This window comes from Cucumis sativus, chromosome 3 (assembly GCF_000004075.3).
Source record: "Cucumis sativus cultivar 9930 chromosome 3, Cucumber_9930_V3, whole genome shotgun sequence".
Classification (NCBI taxonomy): domain Eukaryota; kingdom Viridiplantae; phylum Streptophyta; class Magnoliopsida; order Cucurbitales; family Cucurbitaceae; genus Cucumis; species Cucumis sativus.
The window spans coordinates 28,158,275-28,174,205 of record NC_026657.2 but is presented as its reverse complement, the minus strand read 5'-3'; the positions used below and the strand labels follow the sequence as shown (position 1 = coordinate 28,174,205).

Here is a 15,931-nt window from a genome sequence, read left to right as displayed (position 1 = left end):
ACTAACTCAGTGTTTCGAAACATAATCTAAAAAGTAATACTAAATAAATGAGGGAACTAATACAGTTTTAAAATCAAATAATTCTCAATCTACGTTTTAATATTTTCATTTTTTCAAAGAAACAAAATTTTATTTTTTACTTGTATTTCCAAGACTATTTTCTAAATTTAATTTTTTAGTTGTATTTCCAAGACTATTTTCTTTCATGGACCATATTACTGAAGACTACTATTTAAGAATGTTTTACAAAATAAAAAAAAGGAAAATGGGAGAGTATGCGAATGCCAGTGGGGAGTCCGAATGGGCTGGAAGAGAAGCTGACGTGGAGGGTTAGGGGTGGGGGTAATTAGGTCAATTGCGTTTGCCGTCTGGAAAACCTGTATAAGTTCCAACGGGGGACATTTCTCTTCTTCCTCCACCCAGTTGAAACCCCACGTAGCCGTTACCCTTCTTCAACAACAAATCATCCTCCAATTTGCCCACTCCGTCCCTTTTTTTTCTTCTACGCCGCCGATTTTCTTTTCCTTTCCTACCGACTCGTTCTAGTTTGACTCAGTGAGAACGATTCCTTTCCGACTGAGTTTTTCAAGAATCAGCGTTGTTTTCTGTTTCCTTCCGGCGGCTTAATGGTTCAGCTGATGAATTCCGGGACGGAGAAGATTCCGACCGCCAAGAGGCTGAAGAAAGAGGTTGAGGATTCATTGGAAGACCTTCTCGATCAATTTCATAAGCGATCCAAATCCGACTTCTCCTCCGAGGTATTCCTCTGATTTTCTCTTTTTTCCTCTATTGATTTTGTTCCTTTACTCTGAATTCGCTAATCAAGTTCCCAAAATGTAGGAAAATTATGGTCCTTCGACATTAATTTTCGCCAATAGAAAGGGATTGGGAACAACTTCATTAGTTTACCCTTTCTTATTCTTCCTTAATCCATCATATATTTGTTCTTAGAGGAACTGTTTCTTTCTGGTTCTTCTATGGTGTGATTACCAATAAACGGAGTATCTGTATGATATTTAGTATGTTTCTAGTTGTGTTGATTCTTCTTCTTTCTTCTCAAATTAGGGTTTCATATTTTCTGAATTTGTGTTTTGAATATCCAGAGATGGACATCAGAAGCCAATGCGTTTCCTTTATCATCCAGTCCGTACAATCCTCTAGACGAGCCAAGCCCATTGGGTTTAAGCCTAAAAAAGAGTCCTTCCTTATTGGATTTGATTCAAGCAAAACTATCTCAAGAAACTGCAAAATTAGATAGTTTGAGCAAAAAGGATCAGAAGGGAGGCAATGCTTTTACTACTGCAGACAAACTCAAGGCTTCTAATTTCCCTGCCTTGATTCTTAAGATTGGTACTTGGGAGGTACGTACTTATATCTTTCCCTAGTTTAGCTAAACTGTTAAATTTGGTGGTTTTGATGGTGAGAATGTTGTGTTGATTTGCAGTATAAGTCAAGATATGAGGGAGATTTAGTGGCCAAGTGTTATTTTGCAAAGCATAAGTTGGTTTGGGAGCTTCTAGATGGGAATCTTAAGAATAAGATAGAAATTCAATGGTCGGATATCGTCGCCTTGAAGGCGACTTATCCCGAGGATGGTCTCGGCACTTTGGATGTAGTGGTGAGTCATTTCTTTTTCCCATTGTTTTCCTTCATCAAGTTTATGTGGGAGTTCCCACCTTGTTTTCAAATGTTTTACACGTTTGGTGTTTTGATTCTCTTTTGTAGCTGGCGAGACAGCCCCTTTTCTTTCGGGAAATAAACCCACAGCCTAAGAAACACACTTTATGGCAAGCAACAGCCGACTTTACTGGTGGAGAAGCGAGCAGATATAGGTGTGTTGGTGTATATTATTTATGCTGCCTTTTGGGTATGAAAGCCATAGAAAGAGACGTCTTAACTTAATTGAATAACGTAATCTTGAACAAGAATATACCAACTACTTTTGTATTTCTCTGCTAAGCTTGATCCGATTTTATCCTTACTATTTTGGTTTATTGTATACTTTTTTGCAGAAGGCATTTCCTGCAATGTTCACAAGGCTTGTTAAACAAGCATTTTGAGAAGCTTGTACGCTGCGATCCTCGTCTCAACTTTCTAAGCCAGCAACCAGATATCGTGTTAGAATGTCCTTATTTTAAAACCAATGGTTCAAATGAATCCAAAGAAGGAGTTGATTTGAAGGAGGGACCTACTTTCTTTAGTTTAGGTATGGTGTCACCATCGGGAACTCAATCACCTTCCTCAGTTAAAGAACATGAATGTCTTGCGGGTGCTTCTGAAGAATATTCTGAGCAATCTCCATCACCTAATTCAGGTAAAATGCATGTATATTTTAAATTTGTATGACTTATCACTCTCAAATATGACAATCTCCAATTAATAGAACTATTGAAAGTATAGGAACTAGAAAGATGCGCCTACAGGCTTTCCATCCCTCTAGACATTCTTTATCTTCAAGCTGACAATTAACCTTATCTTTGCTAATATTCTGATTTTGTCAATTAATACATTTTAGGGTTGGAAGCTCAAGCGACGGAGGAATTAAGAAACGATGGATGTGAAAGTTCAAGACTGTTAAATAAATGGGATCAAGTCATGGTTCCTGGGATTCGGCCATCAATGTCTGTTAGTGATTTTGTCAATCATATTGAACACTGCCTATCACAGCAGATGACACCCAACGGTTCTATGTTTTCTGAAGAAAACCAACAAAGCAGAGAAGCCCTAGAGGGAATTACACAGTATCTTTTTGGAGATTCTCAAAATCCATCCGACTCAGACGAGCAGACTATCATGTCCAGGGTGAATTCCCTATGCTGTCTTCTGCAAAAGGATTCTTGTATGGCTAAGACCTTGCAAACCAAAGCTGCCAATAATAGCCTCGATGTCAACACCTACCCCACTACTGCATCAGAATATGAAACTATGAGTCGAGAAGGCTTACCTGCACACGATGGCTTTCAATCGAGCAAGCACATAGCAATGTCGAGGAATGATTCCGTTGGTGAGCTGCTGCTTAATCTTCCCAGAATAGCTTCTCTACCTCAGTTTTTGTTCAACTTGTTCGATGATTCTGATGATCGTTCTAGATAACCTTTGTTTTGGTTCATCTTGTTAATAGAAAGTCTAGCATAAACCAGATCTCTAATGAAAAGAAAAAAGAAACAGAAAAATCTACCCTTCTCTGTTCCATTACTGTGTAGATGAATAAACAGTGCCCTCCTTACAAGTCAACTTATTGTAAATATGTAGGTAGGGTGCTTAAAAATATATGTAGTTCAGTAGCTGTATCAACTAACAGCCAACATCTCTTTCTTTGTTTTGAACTTTGTATGAACAAAATTTGATGTTTAAAGCTTACATGGCAAGCGTATTATATCTCCAGCGTATTATATCTCCTATAATGAACCAAACTTTGGATATGATGCAAACAAATAGTAGCCTTGTTCAGACTTTTACTGCAGATGGCAAAGCCAAGGGGAGAGTGCGGTAGGTAGGCCTGAGAAATTTAACAGGTGGAAGTTCTAATATTGTTCAGAATTTTGGCAATTTTGAGCTGGGGGGATGGATCCAGACAAGCCGCAATGGGCTCTGTCGAATCACTTCACAAATGATAAGGGGTCCTAGAAGAATGTCTTTTTCTTTCTAGCATCTAATGGATTTCATCTTTTTCTTTTCCCCCTCCTTATCCATCTTTTGTGGGGTAGGGAATGGAATGAAACGTATTCCATTTCCCTTTCGGTGGCCAAAAAGGGGCAACACAGGTCTTCATGATCAGTGTAAAAGGAAAAAAAATATCTACACATTTTAGCACACCATATTATATTGAGAGACAATTCACATGTAGAAGTCCCCATTGGGAGAAAAAAGGAGGTTTTCGTGCAGTATTGTAACATGGCTGCAAAGAAACAGCGCATGTGTCTTGATAGATGTTAAAAAGAAAATGAATGGTTAGAAGTTCTAAAACGGAGCATCGTGTGATTGAAATTTTCTAATCTACCTAGAAAAGAATACTGGGTAGTTAGTCTCTTTTAACATGCTGCAAGCCCCTCTGGTGTGAGAGAACCAAGGATGCTGCCATTGCAATTGAGTAGCCCAGTATTGCCCCATAAGTCACGCAAATTGGCCATTCCTGCATATTAAAGTAATCTGTGTTTAATATAGTTCACATAGATGCGAGAAATCCAAGACCTTCAAGATTGGGAGCACTAGAGTTGGAAATGATGTCTAGGGAAAGGGAGACATAAATTGACACCAAATATTAATATCTTATTTGAATTCGATATAAAACCATGGGGACATGGTAAAATGTCTATCAAATTATTACTTTTGGTGGACAGGTCGTCTGAGTGCAAGTTCACAAGTTTGAGATGAGCAAACTTGACTCATTCTTTTTTCTCTGGATGCCTAGAAATCACGAATAGATCCAACAAAAGCTAGACACAATCATATAGGTTACTATTGCTACATTCATAAGCGGACTTGACTTTCACCATTTTTTATTTGAATGCCTTAATCATGCAATATTGTAAATTTAAGTCTAAACCAGAGACTGCTAATTCACATTATTGGATGTCATTGAGCTTTGACATGCAATGCTGTATGAAGAACAAGTACCTGCCATGGCCTTTCCCAATCAAGTGGCATGGGCCATGCACCAAACCACGCTCCAATAATGGCACCATGTGCTGGGATGCATATCATGTGATCAATAGTTCCAATTGGCCTGCAATTGCAAAGCGTTCACTACCTCCACATAAACATTTTATTATAAATTTTGTATTTACCTTATTAAATGTTGACTAAATATCTTGCAAGTAAAAGAATACATTAAAAGAACAGACTGAGAGAAGGAAGATAGAATATGTTTGGAGGCATACTTTGTGTAAGCAAATAGGCGCTGCCAATCTATCCACGATGAACCGAAGACACATGCTGAAGGCACAATCTATAAGAACACCAACAAGAAACACAACCATTAAAGGACTAACACATCTATACCAATGTGTGAAGTTGAAGTCATGAAGAAATCTGCTTTCTAACACAGTATTACATCTACCCTGGAATTTTAATACAAAGAGAATGACATTGAAAAGAAAACTGATAAGAATGACTAAATATGAGAAAAGCTCCATTTTCATTAACCATCCAATATTCTTAAATTCCCGTCGTTAGAGGTCTCACTTTCCATCTTAAGGATCCAAGACAATAGCCAATGAAAAGAGTACATGTTTCTGAAAGATGGAAAAACTTAAAACAATATAATTAGATATATACCCATCAAAGGAATTGTCTTAATTGCTTGCTTACATTGAACAATGACATCACAAGTGACCAGTTAAGGGTCTTCAAGAAATATCTGTGCCAAGGAGAAGTACTCAGAGCATGTACACAAAGACACACAAGTTATCCAATGTATTATTAATGACCATCATGATTCAACCTCGGGAAATTTTAGACGTGAGCAGAATCAATGTTTAAAATCATAAAACAATCAGCTACGATTAATGACGCTACCTTCAATTAATCTTCTTCCCAAGTAAAATTCCAAATGATTTTTTCACAAATTTGATTGAAAGAAAAAGGAAAAGTAGCGTTCCCATAAAAGAGTTGGTGATAAAAAGGAAAAGTAGTGTTCCCATAAAATGGTTGGTGACAAAATACCAGCTATAACAGAGAGGATTTATTTGTAGGACAAATTCTGGATTAAATTTTCCATTCAAACCATAATATTCAAAATTTGTAATCCACGGGAGATAAAAAATATAGCTTTTGAGACACTAATTCACGTACTGAGCACCAATAGGAGCGCCTAGAACTATTGCTCCAAAAGCATTAATAATAGCACCTGCATAATAAACGGCAGATAGATCCAATTATTACAAGCTCAGTAAAAAGAACCAAACCACTATACATCAATATGAAAAAGCAAAAAAAGAAAAGAGTCTATAGCTACATTTAGAATCTTTCCTCCTGTCCAATAACTCTCACGACACCATATTTGACATGAGCCATACAAATTGTGTGAAGTACTTAAGAAAATTAAAGGTATATGATCTTCGTATTCAGAATTTCAGTCCTCAAAATACTTAATTACATGAACAACATCAAACAGTAATTAAATGAATGAAAATCAAAAGCAGGGAAGTGGAATGAGTTTTCTCCAACTAACCAGCAGGGAGCCCAAGCAATCCTCGTGCCACAGCTTTGAAGTACTGCAAATTCACAAAGAACACAGTCCAAGTTTTCATGATCAGATATTTGGTTTAATTTTCTCATGAACGTATATATTAGCTAAGAGAGTGAAGAATTATACCGAGCATTGGTGTCGGTCCGTACGATACCGGCTGTAGAGAAGAATCACAATGGGAGATTGAACGACCTGGAGAGGGAGAAAGAAGAAAAATGAAAGAAAATTGCAGGGAGTAGAATGGAAAAGAAGGATGAAAATGAAGGGAATTGAGAGAAGTACCAAAATCAAGAAGAGAGTAAGAGAAGGATCGGAGATGAGATGGGTAGAGAAGATGTAATGAGCAATCCAGAAAGCTAGGGCTAGGGCTAGGGCGGAGATAAGGTGGAGGAAGAAGGCCTCTGGAATTGAAATGGGAGTGGAGGATGTAGAAGCCATCTCTTTCTTCTCCATCTCCATTGCTGTAGTTTCTTAAAGCTCAAACGGAAAACGCCCAATGCAAAATCTTGATGAAGGTGAGCGGAGAGAGGGAAATGGAGTGCCTGAAGGTGTGTTTGTAAATACCAAAACTCATTTTTCTCTTGGGAAATGCTTTTTTCTTTTAGTCTCTTTTTACCCTTTTTTTAGTTACTTTTCATTTCGTCTCTCCATTTTAATTTCACATTGGTAAATAAGTTTTAAGGGAAAAAAAAATGCTAAAGCGACAGATGCAATCTATTACAATGAAAATTAAAATTTTGCTATGTATCTAAATAAATCAACTAAATCATCTTTTACTGTGTATTGTCTTTTTGGTAAAAGAAAGGGATGAATTGTCCATATTTCAATACTTACACTTCTGAATTTTCACTCCTGGCTTTCTTTTAGGTCTAAGGGTTACAAATTTATCAAACTAATATGTACTGCATGTTCCTAAAGTTGGAACCATTATCTAATTCTAAGTGTTTGGGTCTATGGATTTTCTAAGTGAAAGAATTAAGTTTGAAAAATCTTAATGTCTTCTTTTGAATCCTCAACTTGAAGTTTTTAGGAAACTAAACAAATTTTGATAAGTTTTACTTGAATCCACACTTTTCTATTGCTACATGATCTAAGCTACACAATCATAAAAATAAAATGTTTATACATATAACTTGATAATATGAGTCGTTAGTGGTTTTACTTATATACATTGTAATTAGAGGTAGGAAATTCGAATCACAAACCTCGTAATACTAACGCACTTCTTATATGTCAATTAAACTATCGTTGAATTGAAGATATAACATTATATCTATATTACTCTTTTTTTGATACTACATGCATTGAATTGCTTAACTCTCAAAGTAGGAGAGCACTTTCATAGAACTTCTTATGTCATTGGGAAAGGAAACATCCTACTCATCAAAATTTATATTTTAGATCAAAATAGCCGGTAGAAAACTCAAAATTCTACTCATTATGATATCAAACTGGTTTAGTTCAACACTAATACACAAAAGTTTTTTTAAAAAATCACACTTACCCTTCTGTGTTCACACTAATCCATACTTAATTACAAAGGGTCTACTATATCCTCCATAAGATTCAAATTTGAATTGAAGAGTGTAGTTTTCACGTTTAGGGGTCTTCACACTACTATAAATTTGGCCTTTTTGATATATAAAACACGTAACAAATGTCTTACCTTGATGGTTTTTGCTCATCAAGTAGGTAGAGATCAAGAAATTCTGATCAACTAGTTTTCTTGATGGTCAAAACATGTCATCAAAATCTCTTTTTTGATGGTGGTCTACCGTCAAGAAAGAAGACTTTAATGTTTTTTGCTCATCAAGAAAACTGAAAACCAAAACATGTAATAATTTTTTTTTCTATTTGGTGAAAAATTGTAACTTTGATATCCAAATTTTTAAACAATTCATAGATATATACAAGTGTCAGTTGAGCCAAGCTTATGTTCTACAACATCTACAAATTTTAAAAATCCTAAATTACAAACTTTCAATTCGACTCATTCAATTTGAACACAATAACTAATTTAATTTTGATAAAGTCACTAATTTCAATCTAATTATAATTATAACCGTTAACTTTAAAAAAAGTAATATTGTATTATTGATGTATAGACTAATAATTGGAAAAAAAATAGTAAAGTTTTAAAAATATTATTGATGAATATAGTGTTTTCTGCACCCGTTAACGAGGGTCCAAATTTCGTGCTTTGTAGAAAATAGTTTTTCTTGATGGCCAATGTCCATCAAGATATCATTTTTTAATGGTTTTTGCCCATGATCTTATCCTAAACTCATAATTATAAATTTTTTCCTTGATGGGCAATGCCCATCAAGATATTATTATTTTTTATAAATCTTGCACACGATCTTTTTTGTTGTTGTTTTTGTCATCAAGAAACCCTAGACTCATCAAGAAAATTCTAAACCATCAAGAAATCCAAAACATTCATTCCTTAATGAGCCTCGTCCATAAAAAAAAACCTATCTAACTTTATGGTCATTATCAATCAACTAATATTTTATCTTTGATGTTTATTGTCCATCGAGACATAGTTTTTCTTGACGTTTGTTAACCATCAACAAAACTAAGGAAACTTTGTCCATCAAGAAAATAAAACTTTTACATTTTTTTTAACGTTTTTTCGTATTTCTTCAAAAAAAATAGGGGACTTTTCTTGACAACATGACTGCTAAGATAAATAATATATCAAAAAAAAAAAAAATATGGTCCTTTGCCATGTCCATCAAGAATTCAAAATTTGTGTGGGTCAAGAAAGACCAAATTTGTAGTAGTGTCAGTGTCCCTCTTTTATGTGCTATTGTCCATGTGAACACTTTTTCTATTTGCTGATTCTTCATATTCCCATCTAAAATAAGTAACACACTCTAGCTTCAAATATGATTGTAATGCTTAGTCTGTGTTTGTTATCAATATCATTTATGTGTACATATACAACCTTTTAAGTAGATAGAAGAATCTAGAATGTTGGTTTGGGTAAAAATGTGGCTACGTACTTAACTAGAAAGGAATTATCATGAGTCATTCTAATAGAAGTATATATGTTATTTTGCCTTAACTATAAAAGCTAATTGATAAAGTCAACCATAAGGGGCCAAATCGATGGATCAAAAGATCGATAAACGCCATGGAGTGGGTCCACGATGATGGGGCAAATTATTCTCGAATCTTCATATATTAGGGCAATTCCATGTGCATGGATCCATCAATTTCGTCACGTTTTACATATTGTCGTTGCAGGTTTTTGAGTGAAAATGTGTTCTCGATTCTAACTTTGCAACATTTTCGGATTAATCACTAAAAGTCATATTTCTTGTAGTTAATGTGGTTATTTGTAATGATGTGGTGTTTTTCACCTACACTTTACTTAAGTAAGAGAGTGAAAGAGTGTGGAAGCCTAGAGAGTCTGGAAGGCATCATTCAAGTTACCACATATGAAGCTAGCTATGATATATTTATAGATATGATTGATCTAAGCTGTTATGAGAATAAAATTTTATAATTTCTTTAGATAATCATCTAGCCTACCGAGTCAAAGGGGATGCTTAGTTTCATGGTTTGGTTGAGGGCCAAGGTCAAGACCAAACATCTTTTCGTAATCCCATTTTGTTCTTAGCGTGCAATACCTTGAGTTAGCTATTTTGCTAGGGGTTGCTCTTCAACCTTGACCTTGGCATTGGCCTTGGTCAAGGTCGAGACTGATTAGGTTAATTTGAACTTTGACTTGAACTAACCCTCTCCCCAAGACCCCATCGAGTGTATATGATGTTATCTTTTGTCCAAACCTTTGTTATTTTCTTGACCTTGTTATTTTTATTCTTAATTTATTTGAAGTATTGCCCATGCCCAATATCCAACATTGCCCAATGGGAAGATGGATGCAAATTTGAGGCAACATAGATTATACTTTGGATTTGAGTGTTCAACTTATACGTACGTCTTAAACTAAATAGGTAGCATTGAGAGTGAATTTAGGTTAAGACTTATATTGATCACTTTTAACCTAGATTGCTCTTTTGCACGGATCATCTCTTATTTTAAATAAACAAATATACCCCCAAGCATGTACAAGAGGTGTGAGTATTTCTTACCTAGATTTGTGTTAACAATTACTTTTAGGTCAAACCACTCATTTTTCTTCAATCTCATCTCATAATATATTGTAAAGAAAACCACCCGTCTTAAAATTGTTAAAGCTTCTTGATTCTATTATTCTATCCAAACTATATCTTTTCTAACTCCCATATTTCACTATCTTACAACAAAAAGGTCTAGTCATGATTTTTTAGATTATAAATATCGAGTACTCCAATAGAGAGAAAAAAGAAATTAGGGATGAGATTGCTCCTCAAAGACATTATAATTAAATGGTATAATGCATGCACCTTTTAACAAAAGTGAAAAGAAGAGGATTGTTTCTCACACAACTCCCAAGCATTAATTTGAGCTTTTTTTTCTTTCTTTCTTGGAAACCTTTTAGAAGCAATTGTTATTATTTCTATTTACAACAATTCACTTTCTCTAGACACAATTTGGCCTAAAAGTGCCAAAGTTAAAAGATACAGCAACTTCGAGATCATTTTCACATTTATTTGTTTGAGGCATTTTATGAGAGGGGGAGGTAGTACACATGAACTTTGTATTATCCCTATGAAATAGGGCTAAAAGTTGGAAAATTGGTCATTTTAGGTATATTAGTGGATGAGTTAGAGTTATGGTTAGACCACACCAAAGCCTTCCAAAATGGCTTGTGTTTGCGCCTCATTTGATGATGATTTATTAATTCAGCTTCTGATCTCCTTAGGATTTCCCACATAACCTTTACATCTTGATATCCACAAGTCTCTACGTCATCATGAAGCTTCAACAGTCCTTCATCTGTTCAACCAAAGTTTCATAAGAATTATATTACAACAATATGCATGAACTATTAATTAAAGCATTCGTACAATAATTAAAAACATATATTTTTATCCTTTAGGGTAACATTGTAAGATTTTCGTTCCAATTCTTTTGCTTTCTACGTTGATTCTTTTATGATCGGATTCATGAACCTAGCTATGTGTCTATATATATAGGTTATGTTCAAGGAGTAACAAAAATTGTGCAAAAACTCAGTTTATCTATGTTAGTTTACGATATTATCACCCATCTTGGTAGTATTGACTAATCTAGAATTTAAAGTGAAAGTCATATTTTGACCACCCGAACAACAATGTAGGCTAAATTCTAATTGCAAACTATAAAAAACAAAATACCTTCGAATCATAGAAATCAAAGTTAAATTTAACATTTTTTTCGTTAGTGAAAAACAAAAAAATCACCGTTTTTTTTTTTTTAAATTTAAAAATCTTACCTAAGTGTCCTCTAATCCAAACAAAAGGCAGCACCCAATGGAGATTGAATTAAAAATTAAAAATTAATTTATATAAAACTCTAATATTGAAAAATTCACAAATATATGTTATATAATAATAATAAAAAAACCCACAAAAAAATAAATAAATAAAGTTTAAGTAAATTAAATAAATTAGGAGCTAAAAAATTAGATGGCCAACAAAGAGAAGTGGTCCAAAAGGGTGAGCCATATGAACCTGATTCCATGTTGGAAGCATCTTAATTTGTAATTTGGAAAAGCAAAAAGAAATTAAAGAGGGTGATTTTTGATGTTGAGTCTCACCTCTTCTTTATTGCCATTGACAATGCTCTGTGACTTGGAGGCATCCTTTTTTTCTGCTTTGTGTGAAAGAGATGTTTATCCAATCCACCTCTATTCAACTTACTTCCCTTCATTAATCTAAATTCTCACCATGTCCAAATTTTTACTTCATTTTTTTAAATTAATTAATATTAAGAATCTTTATTTAGGATAATAATCTAACTCTTCAAATTTATTTGATAAAAGCATGTAGTCGAGTTAGTTATTAATATAAGAGATTTAACTAGGAGTTATTACGAGATAATGAACATGTCTAATTATGGTGAATTATTAGATTGGTAGTTTTTTTTATCCACCCAATTAAATTTTTTCGTTCATTTTTTTTTATTTAAGAAAGTATAAACTTTTTAAATGAAAAAGGTGTTTCATCCACGTGACAATAGAAAATTGGTTCAAGAAATTAAAATAAGGATAATAATAACTAACGATATATATAAGAAGAAATTAAAGAATTTATAAATCTTTTTATAGGAATTTGTTAGGAGCTACTTTTTTTTTTTTCCTTCTAAAGTGAAAGTTGGTTTAGTGGATCTTTTCCCACGCTTAAATTTTATTATTATTTATGAATATTATTATTTGTTTAGAATGTCCTTAATTAAACTCAATTAAATTATGATTAGAACTTAATCTTCTACCGACTTCAAGGAATTTCAACTATAAACCCATTTAATCGCTGACGTGTCTTCTACCTTTTTAGATAATTTATTCTTTTTATTAAATAAGTTTATAAATTTAAAGAAGAAACTGATGGTTATTTCTTACAATATTAAATATATATATATACATATATATTAACTTCTTTTTATTGAAATTTAATTGCTTTATGATTTCATTCAAAAACCAAATCTTTAATGTCCGTTTTTAATCATTGCATCTAGAATTTAATTTTATATCGTCCAAGATTTTCAATATATATATATATATATATATATATATATAATTTCCAATCCATGAAAGTTGCAATGAAAGAACAAAATTTAATGAGAATTAAGATGTAATATTTCATATGAGGTCTTTTTAATTTGTGAAAAATATCAACGAGAGAAAGCATGCTCCGATAAAATGAGATTTTTTTTGAAAAAAAATTCATGTAGTTCGTTTACTTATACCTTCTAATCATATTTTTTTAAAAAAATCAATAAGATGATGAAAAAAAAAAAATACCAACCTCAATTTTTTTTATAAAAAAAAACTGCAAAATGAGTGTAAACTATACATTAATTCCAATTCTAGTTTATGAACTTTAAAAAGTGTTTTTTATTATTATTTTACAGTAAGATAGTATTGACGAATGAGAATATATGAAACGCTAGACTTCAATGTTCAACCTTAAAATTTTTAATTAATTTATTTTTATTTTTACAACATGTAGGATTCGAAATTATTAAATCTCTAATTTCCAAATTGATTTAGTTTTAGGCTCATTTTGTACCTAATATCCTTACTCCTAGAGTGTATTCGCCTTTAAAAATTAGACCCTATGCTCTACACTTCTGACTTTATATCAAATTCTTTTTTATTTTTTATTTTTCAATGAATATCAAATAAGTCAAAATCCTATTAAATAAAAATAAAAATTATTCAAGAACACTAAGCTAAAATTTCATTCCCTAATTGAATTTAAAAAACACAATTAAACAAATTAAAATGAAAAACAAAAACAAATATAGTGTACGGAGGATGCAAGGAGTTGGAGAAAACCACTGACCATTTCTACGAGCTTTTAGACGGCCATAAACGGCGAGCCAAACCCGCCGTACCGGAAAAATCATCTGATGCCAAAAACCCATAATACAACCTTTAAATTTCAATCTTCCGCCGCCGCCGCCACCGCCGAGTCCAACACCTAACTCAGCCAGACTCACCGGCCGACCACCGCCCACAAGAACAAAAAAAAGAAATAGGAGGATTAATTTTGTGAGTATTAGACCCACAAAAACCACGAGATGTTTTTCCTTTTTAGAGAGAAGAAAGGAATGGAAATGTTAACAATTATTAGAGGTTGTTATATAGTATGAAAGAAGTCCACCGACACGTGACCAAATAATTAAATTAAATTAAAAATTTCTTCAATTTTTTTAATTAAATCTAATTAATCTATTGTTTTTGTATTTCTTAATCTGTGTGTGCTAATTGAAGAGGAATAAATTTTATTTTTAATACAGTACTTTTCCTTTTATGATTAAGACTTCCATTATTAATTTCTCAGGTTAATTATTATAATATAATTTCTGTTTATAATACTAATCTACGTCAGTCAAGTTAGACCTAAGTTTTATATTCCACATCCACTTTCATTTGTTTTAGTTAGTTGTGTATATATCCAAAAGGTATTTAACACAAACCTAACTAAAACTAAAACTGCAATCACGAAAAACAAAGTCATACATAACTCAATAAAAAAAAAAAGAATCTATATATAGTTGAAACAACCATTGTTTTTAATAAGCTAACAAAATTTTACTTTACATATTTGATAGCCAACACTAAAAAATACCTCTGTCATTATTAAAAAAGAATTAACAAAAAACATCAAATAAAAATCATTTACAATTATTTGAAATCACTTTTATCATATATATTAATTAAAATCATTTACTCATATTTAAGAGTGCAAAATCCATGTTATTTTTTTTTAATATTCATATCATCTTTTGTATAACAAAATCACTTTTGTTTGAAGTGATTTTAAAATTTTAGGCATTTCAAAATTAGTTTCCAACATGTTTTGAGATGAAATATTTGAATAGTTATTCAACTTTTGAATATTGTTTGGCAAATTAATCAAGCAAGCCTGTTTTAATCTCATTAAATTAAGCTTTATTCCCAAATAAAAAGACAAATTAATACTTCTCCAAAACTAAAATTAAAAAAAAAATTCATAGAGTAACATTTTGAAATAATTCTTAAAAATTCAAACCACAGATCAAATAACATTTAAGAGAGTTTTATTATTTAGGAGTTTCGTAATTCTTTATTTTGATTATACTATTAACGTTGAAATCAGAAAAATAAAAATAAAAATGGGAAGCTGAGAGCATCAATACCCAATTTCAAGTTAGTAGAAAAGAGAAAAGGTTTGGATTAATTAATTTATTGATTCATCGAAAATTTGAAAAGTTTGCAACTTTCTTTAAATTCCTTTATATTAAAGAAATTAAAAGCATAAACGGTTACTATGAGCATAAGCCATAAAAGTAGGCTTTACTTTACATTGAATGTTAAGCAAAACTTAATTCACTTTATACTCCATCAAGTGGCCAATTCAATTTTCTTAAAGAAAATACCCAATTTCAAGTTAGTATATTTTTAAATTTTTAATATCATTTTGCTTTTCTAACACTAGGATAAATATTAAAAAATTATATAAAGAAATTTTGTCAAATATAAACTTGTATACATATATATAAAAAGTTTATGAATCTTAGGTGGGTTTTCAATTCAAACCTTTAGTTACCTATAGTAGTTCTCGACAGGTGCACATGATATTTTATCATTTTATTCATACTTTTAATTATGATTTAATCGGATTACAATAAATAATTAAAGTCGTTTTTGTATGAATTCTATATAATAAACTTCTTTTCTAACTATACAAATTTTAAACAATAATAATAGCCACAAATTTTATTATATATATACACAACAAGTTTTTTTTTAACGGTAAACAATATTAAAAGAAATTAACGTAGATTATTCATTTTAAAATATATTTAAACATTAACATCAATTGAGTTTAATTTCATTTTTTCTTTAACTTTTGGATCAAATGACATAAACAACCTTTGATGAAAATGGAACAATAAAATCGAAAAGATAGCATAATTCGAATCAAATAGGACCAAAATCGTCTAAGAAGGAAAAGGATGGCTTGTGCCTTTACCCAAGCTAGTGTGCTTGGTCTCAACCTCATCAAATATCGAACCGGACATGTCTCACTATATCCCACTCCAAGTGATTATTGTAGGCCCAAAGTATAATTAAATTGGGGTGCTCGACAAGGCCGACCT

General features: G+C 32.2%; 3 protein-coding genes across 4 annotated transcripts; 1 reads left to right on the top strand and 2 right to left on the bottom strand.

Moving 5' to 3' along the window:
- Positions 1–305: 305 nt before the first annotated feature.
- On the top strand, positions 306–3,384 carry LOC101216149. The gene is made up of 6 exons (XM_004137601.3): positions 306–758; positions 1,104–1,361; positions 1,445–1,618; positions 1,726–1,832; positions 2,013–2,314; positions 2,516–3,384. Exons 1-6 carry the CDS (start codon positions 627–629, stop codon positions 3,091–3,093), a joined length of 1,551 nt encoding a protein of 516 aa, XP_004137649.1. The 5' UTR covers positions 306–626; the 3' UTR covers positions 3,094–3,384.
- A 396-nt stretch (positions 3,385–3,780) lies between these two features.
- Positions 3,781–6,788, bottom strand: LOC101215904 (phosphatidylinositol-glycan biosynthesis class F protein). 2 transcript variants are annotated; one of them, XM_004137600.3, is made up of 8 exons: positions 6,473–6,785; positions 6,317–6,382; positions 6,173–6,215; positions 5,794–5,848; positions 5,311–5,359; positions 4,881–4,948; positions 4,618–4,726; positions 3,781–4,132 (listed from the first exon to the last, which is right to left on the bottom strand). In XM_004137600.3, exons 1-8 carry the CDS (start codon positions 6,647–6,649, stop codon positions 4,022–4,024), a joined length of 678 nt encoding a protein of 225 aa, XP_004137648.1. In that variant the 5' UTR covers positions 6,650–6,785; the 3' UTR covers positions 3,781–4,021. The 2 variants fall into 2 exon arrangements, with proteins under 2 accessions (XP_004137648.1, XP_031738426.1); XM_031882566.1 differs by having other exon boundaries at positions 6,317–6,788.
- A 3,777-nt stretch (positions 6,789–10,565) lies between these two features.
- On the bottom strand, positions 10,566–13,895 carry LOC101215661. The gene is made up of 2 exons (XM_004137599.3): positions 13,630–13,895; positions 10,566–11,080 (listed from the first exon to the last, which is right to left on the bottom strand). The coding sequence occupies exons 1-2, from the start codon at positions 13,709–13,711 to the stop codon at positions 10,851–10,853; spliced, it is 312 nt and encodes a 103-aa protein (XP_004137647.1). The 5' UTR covers positions 13,712–13,895; the 3' UTR covers positions 10,566–10,850.
- Positions 13,896–15,931: the final 2,036 nt, after the last annotated feature.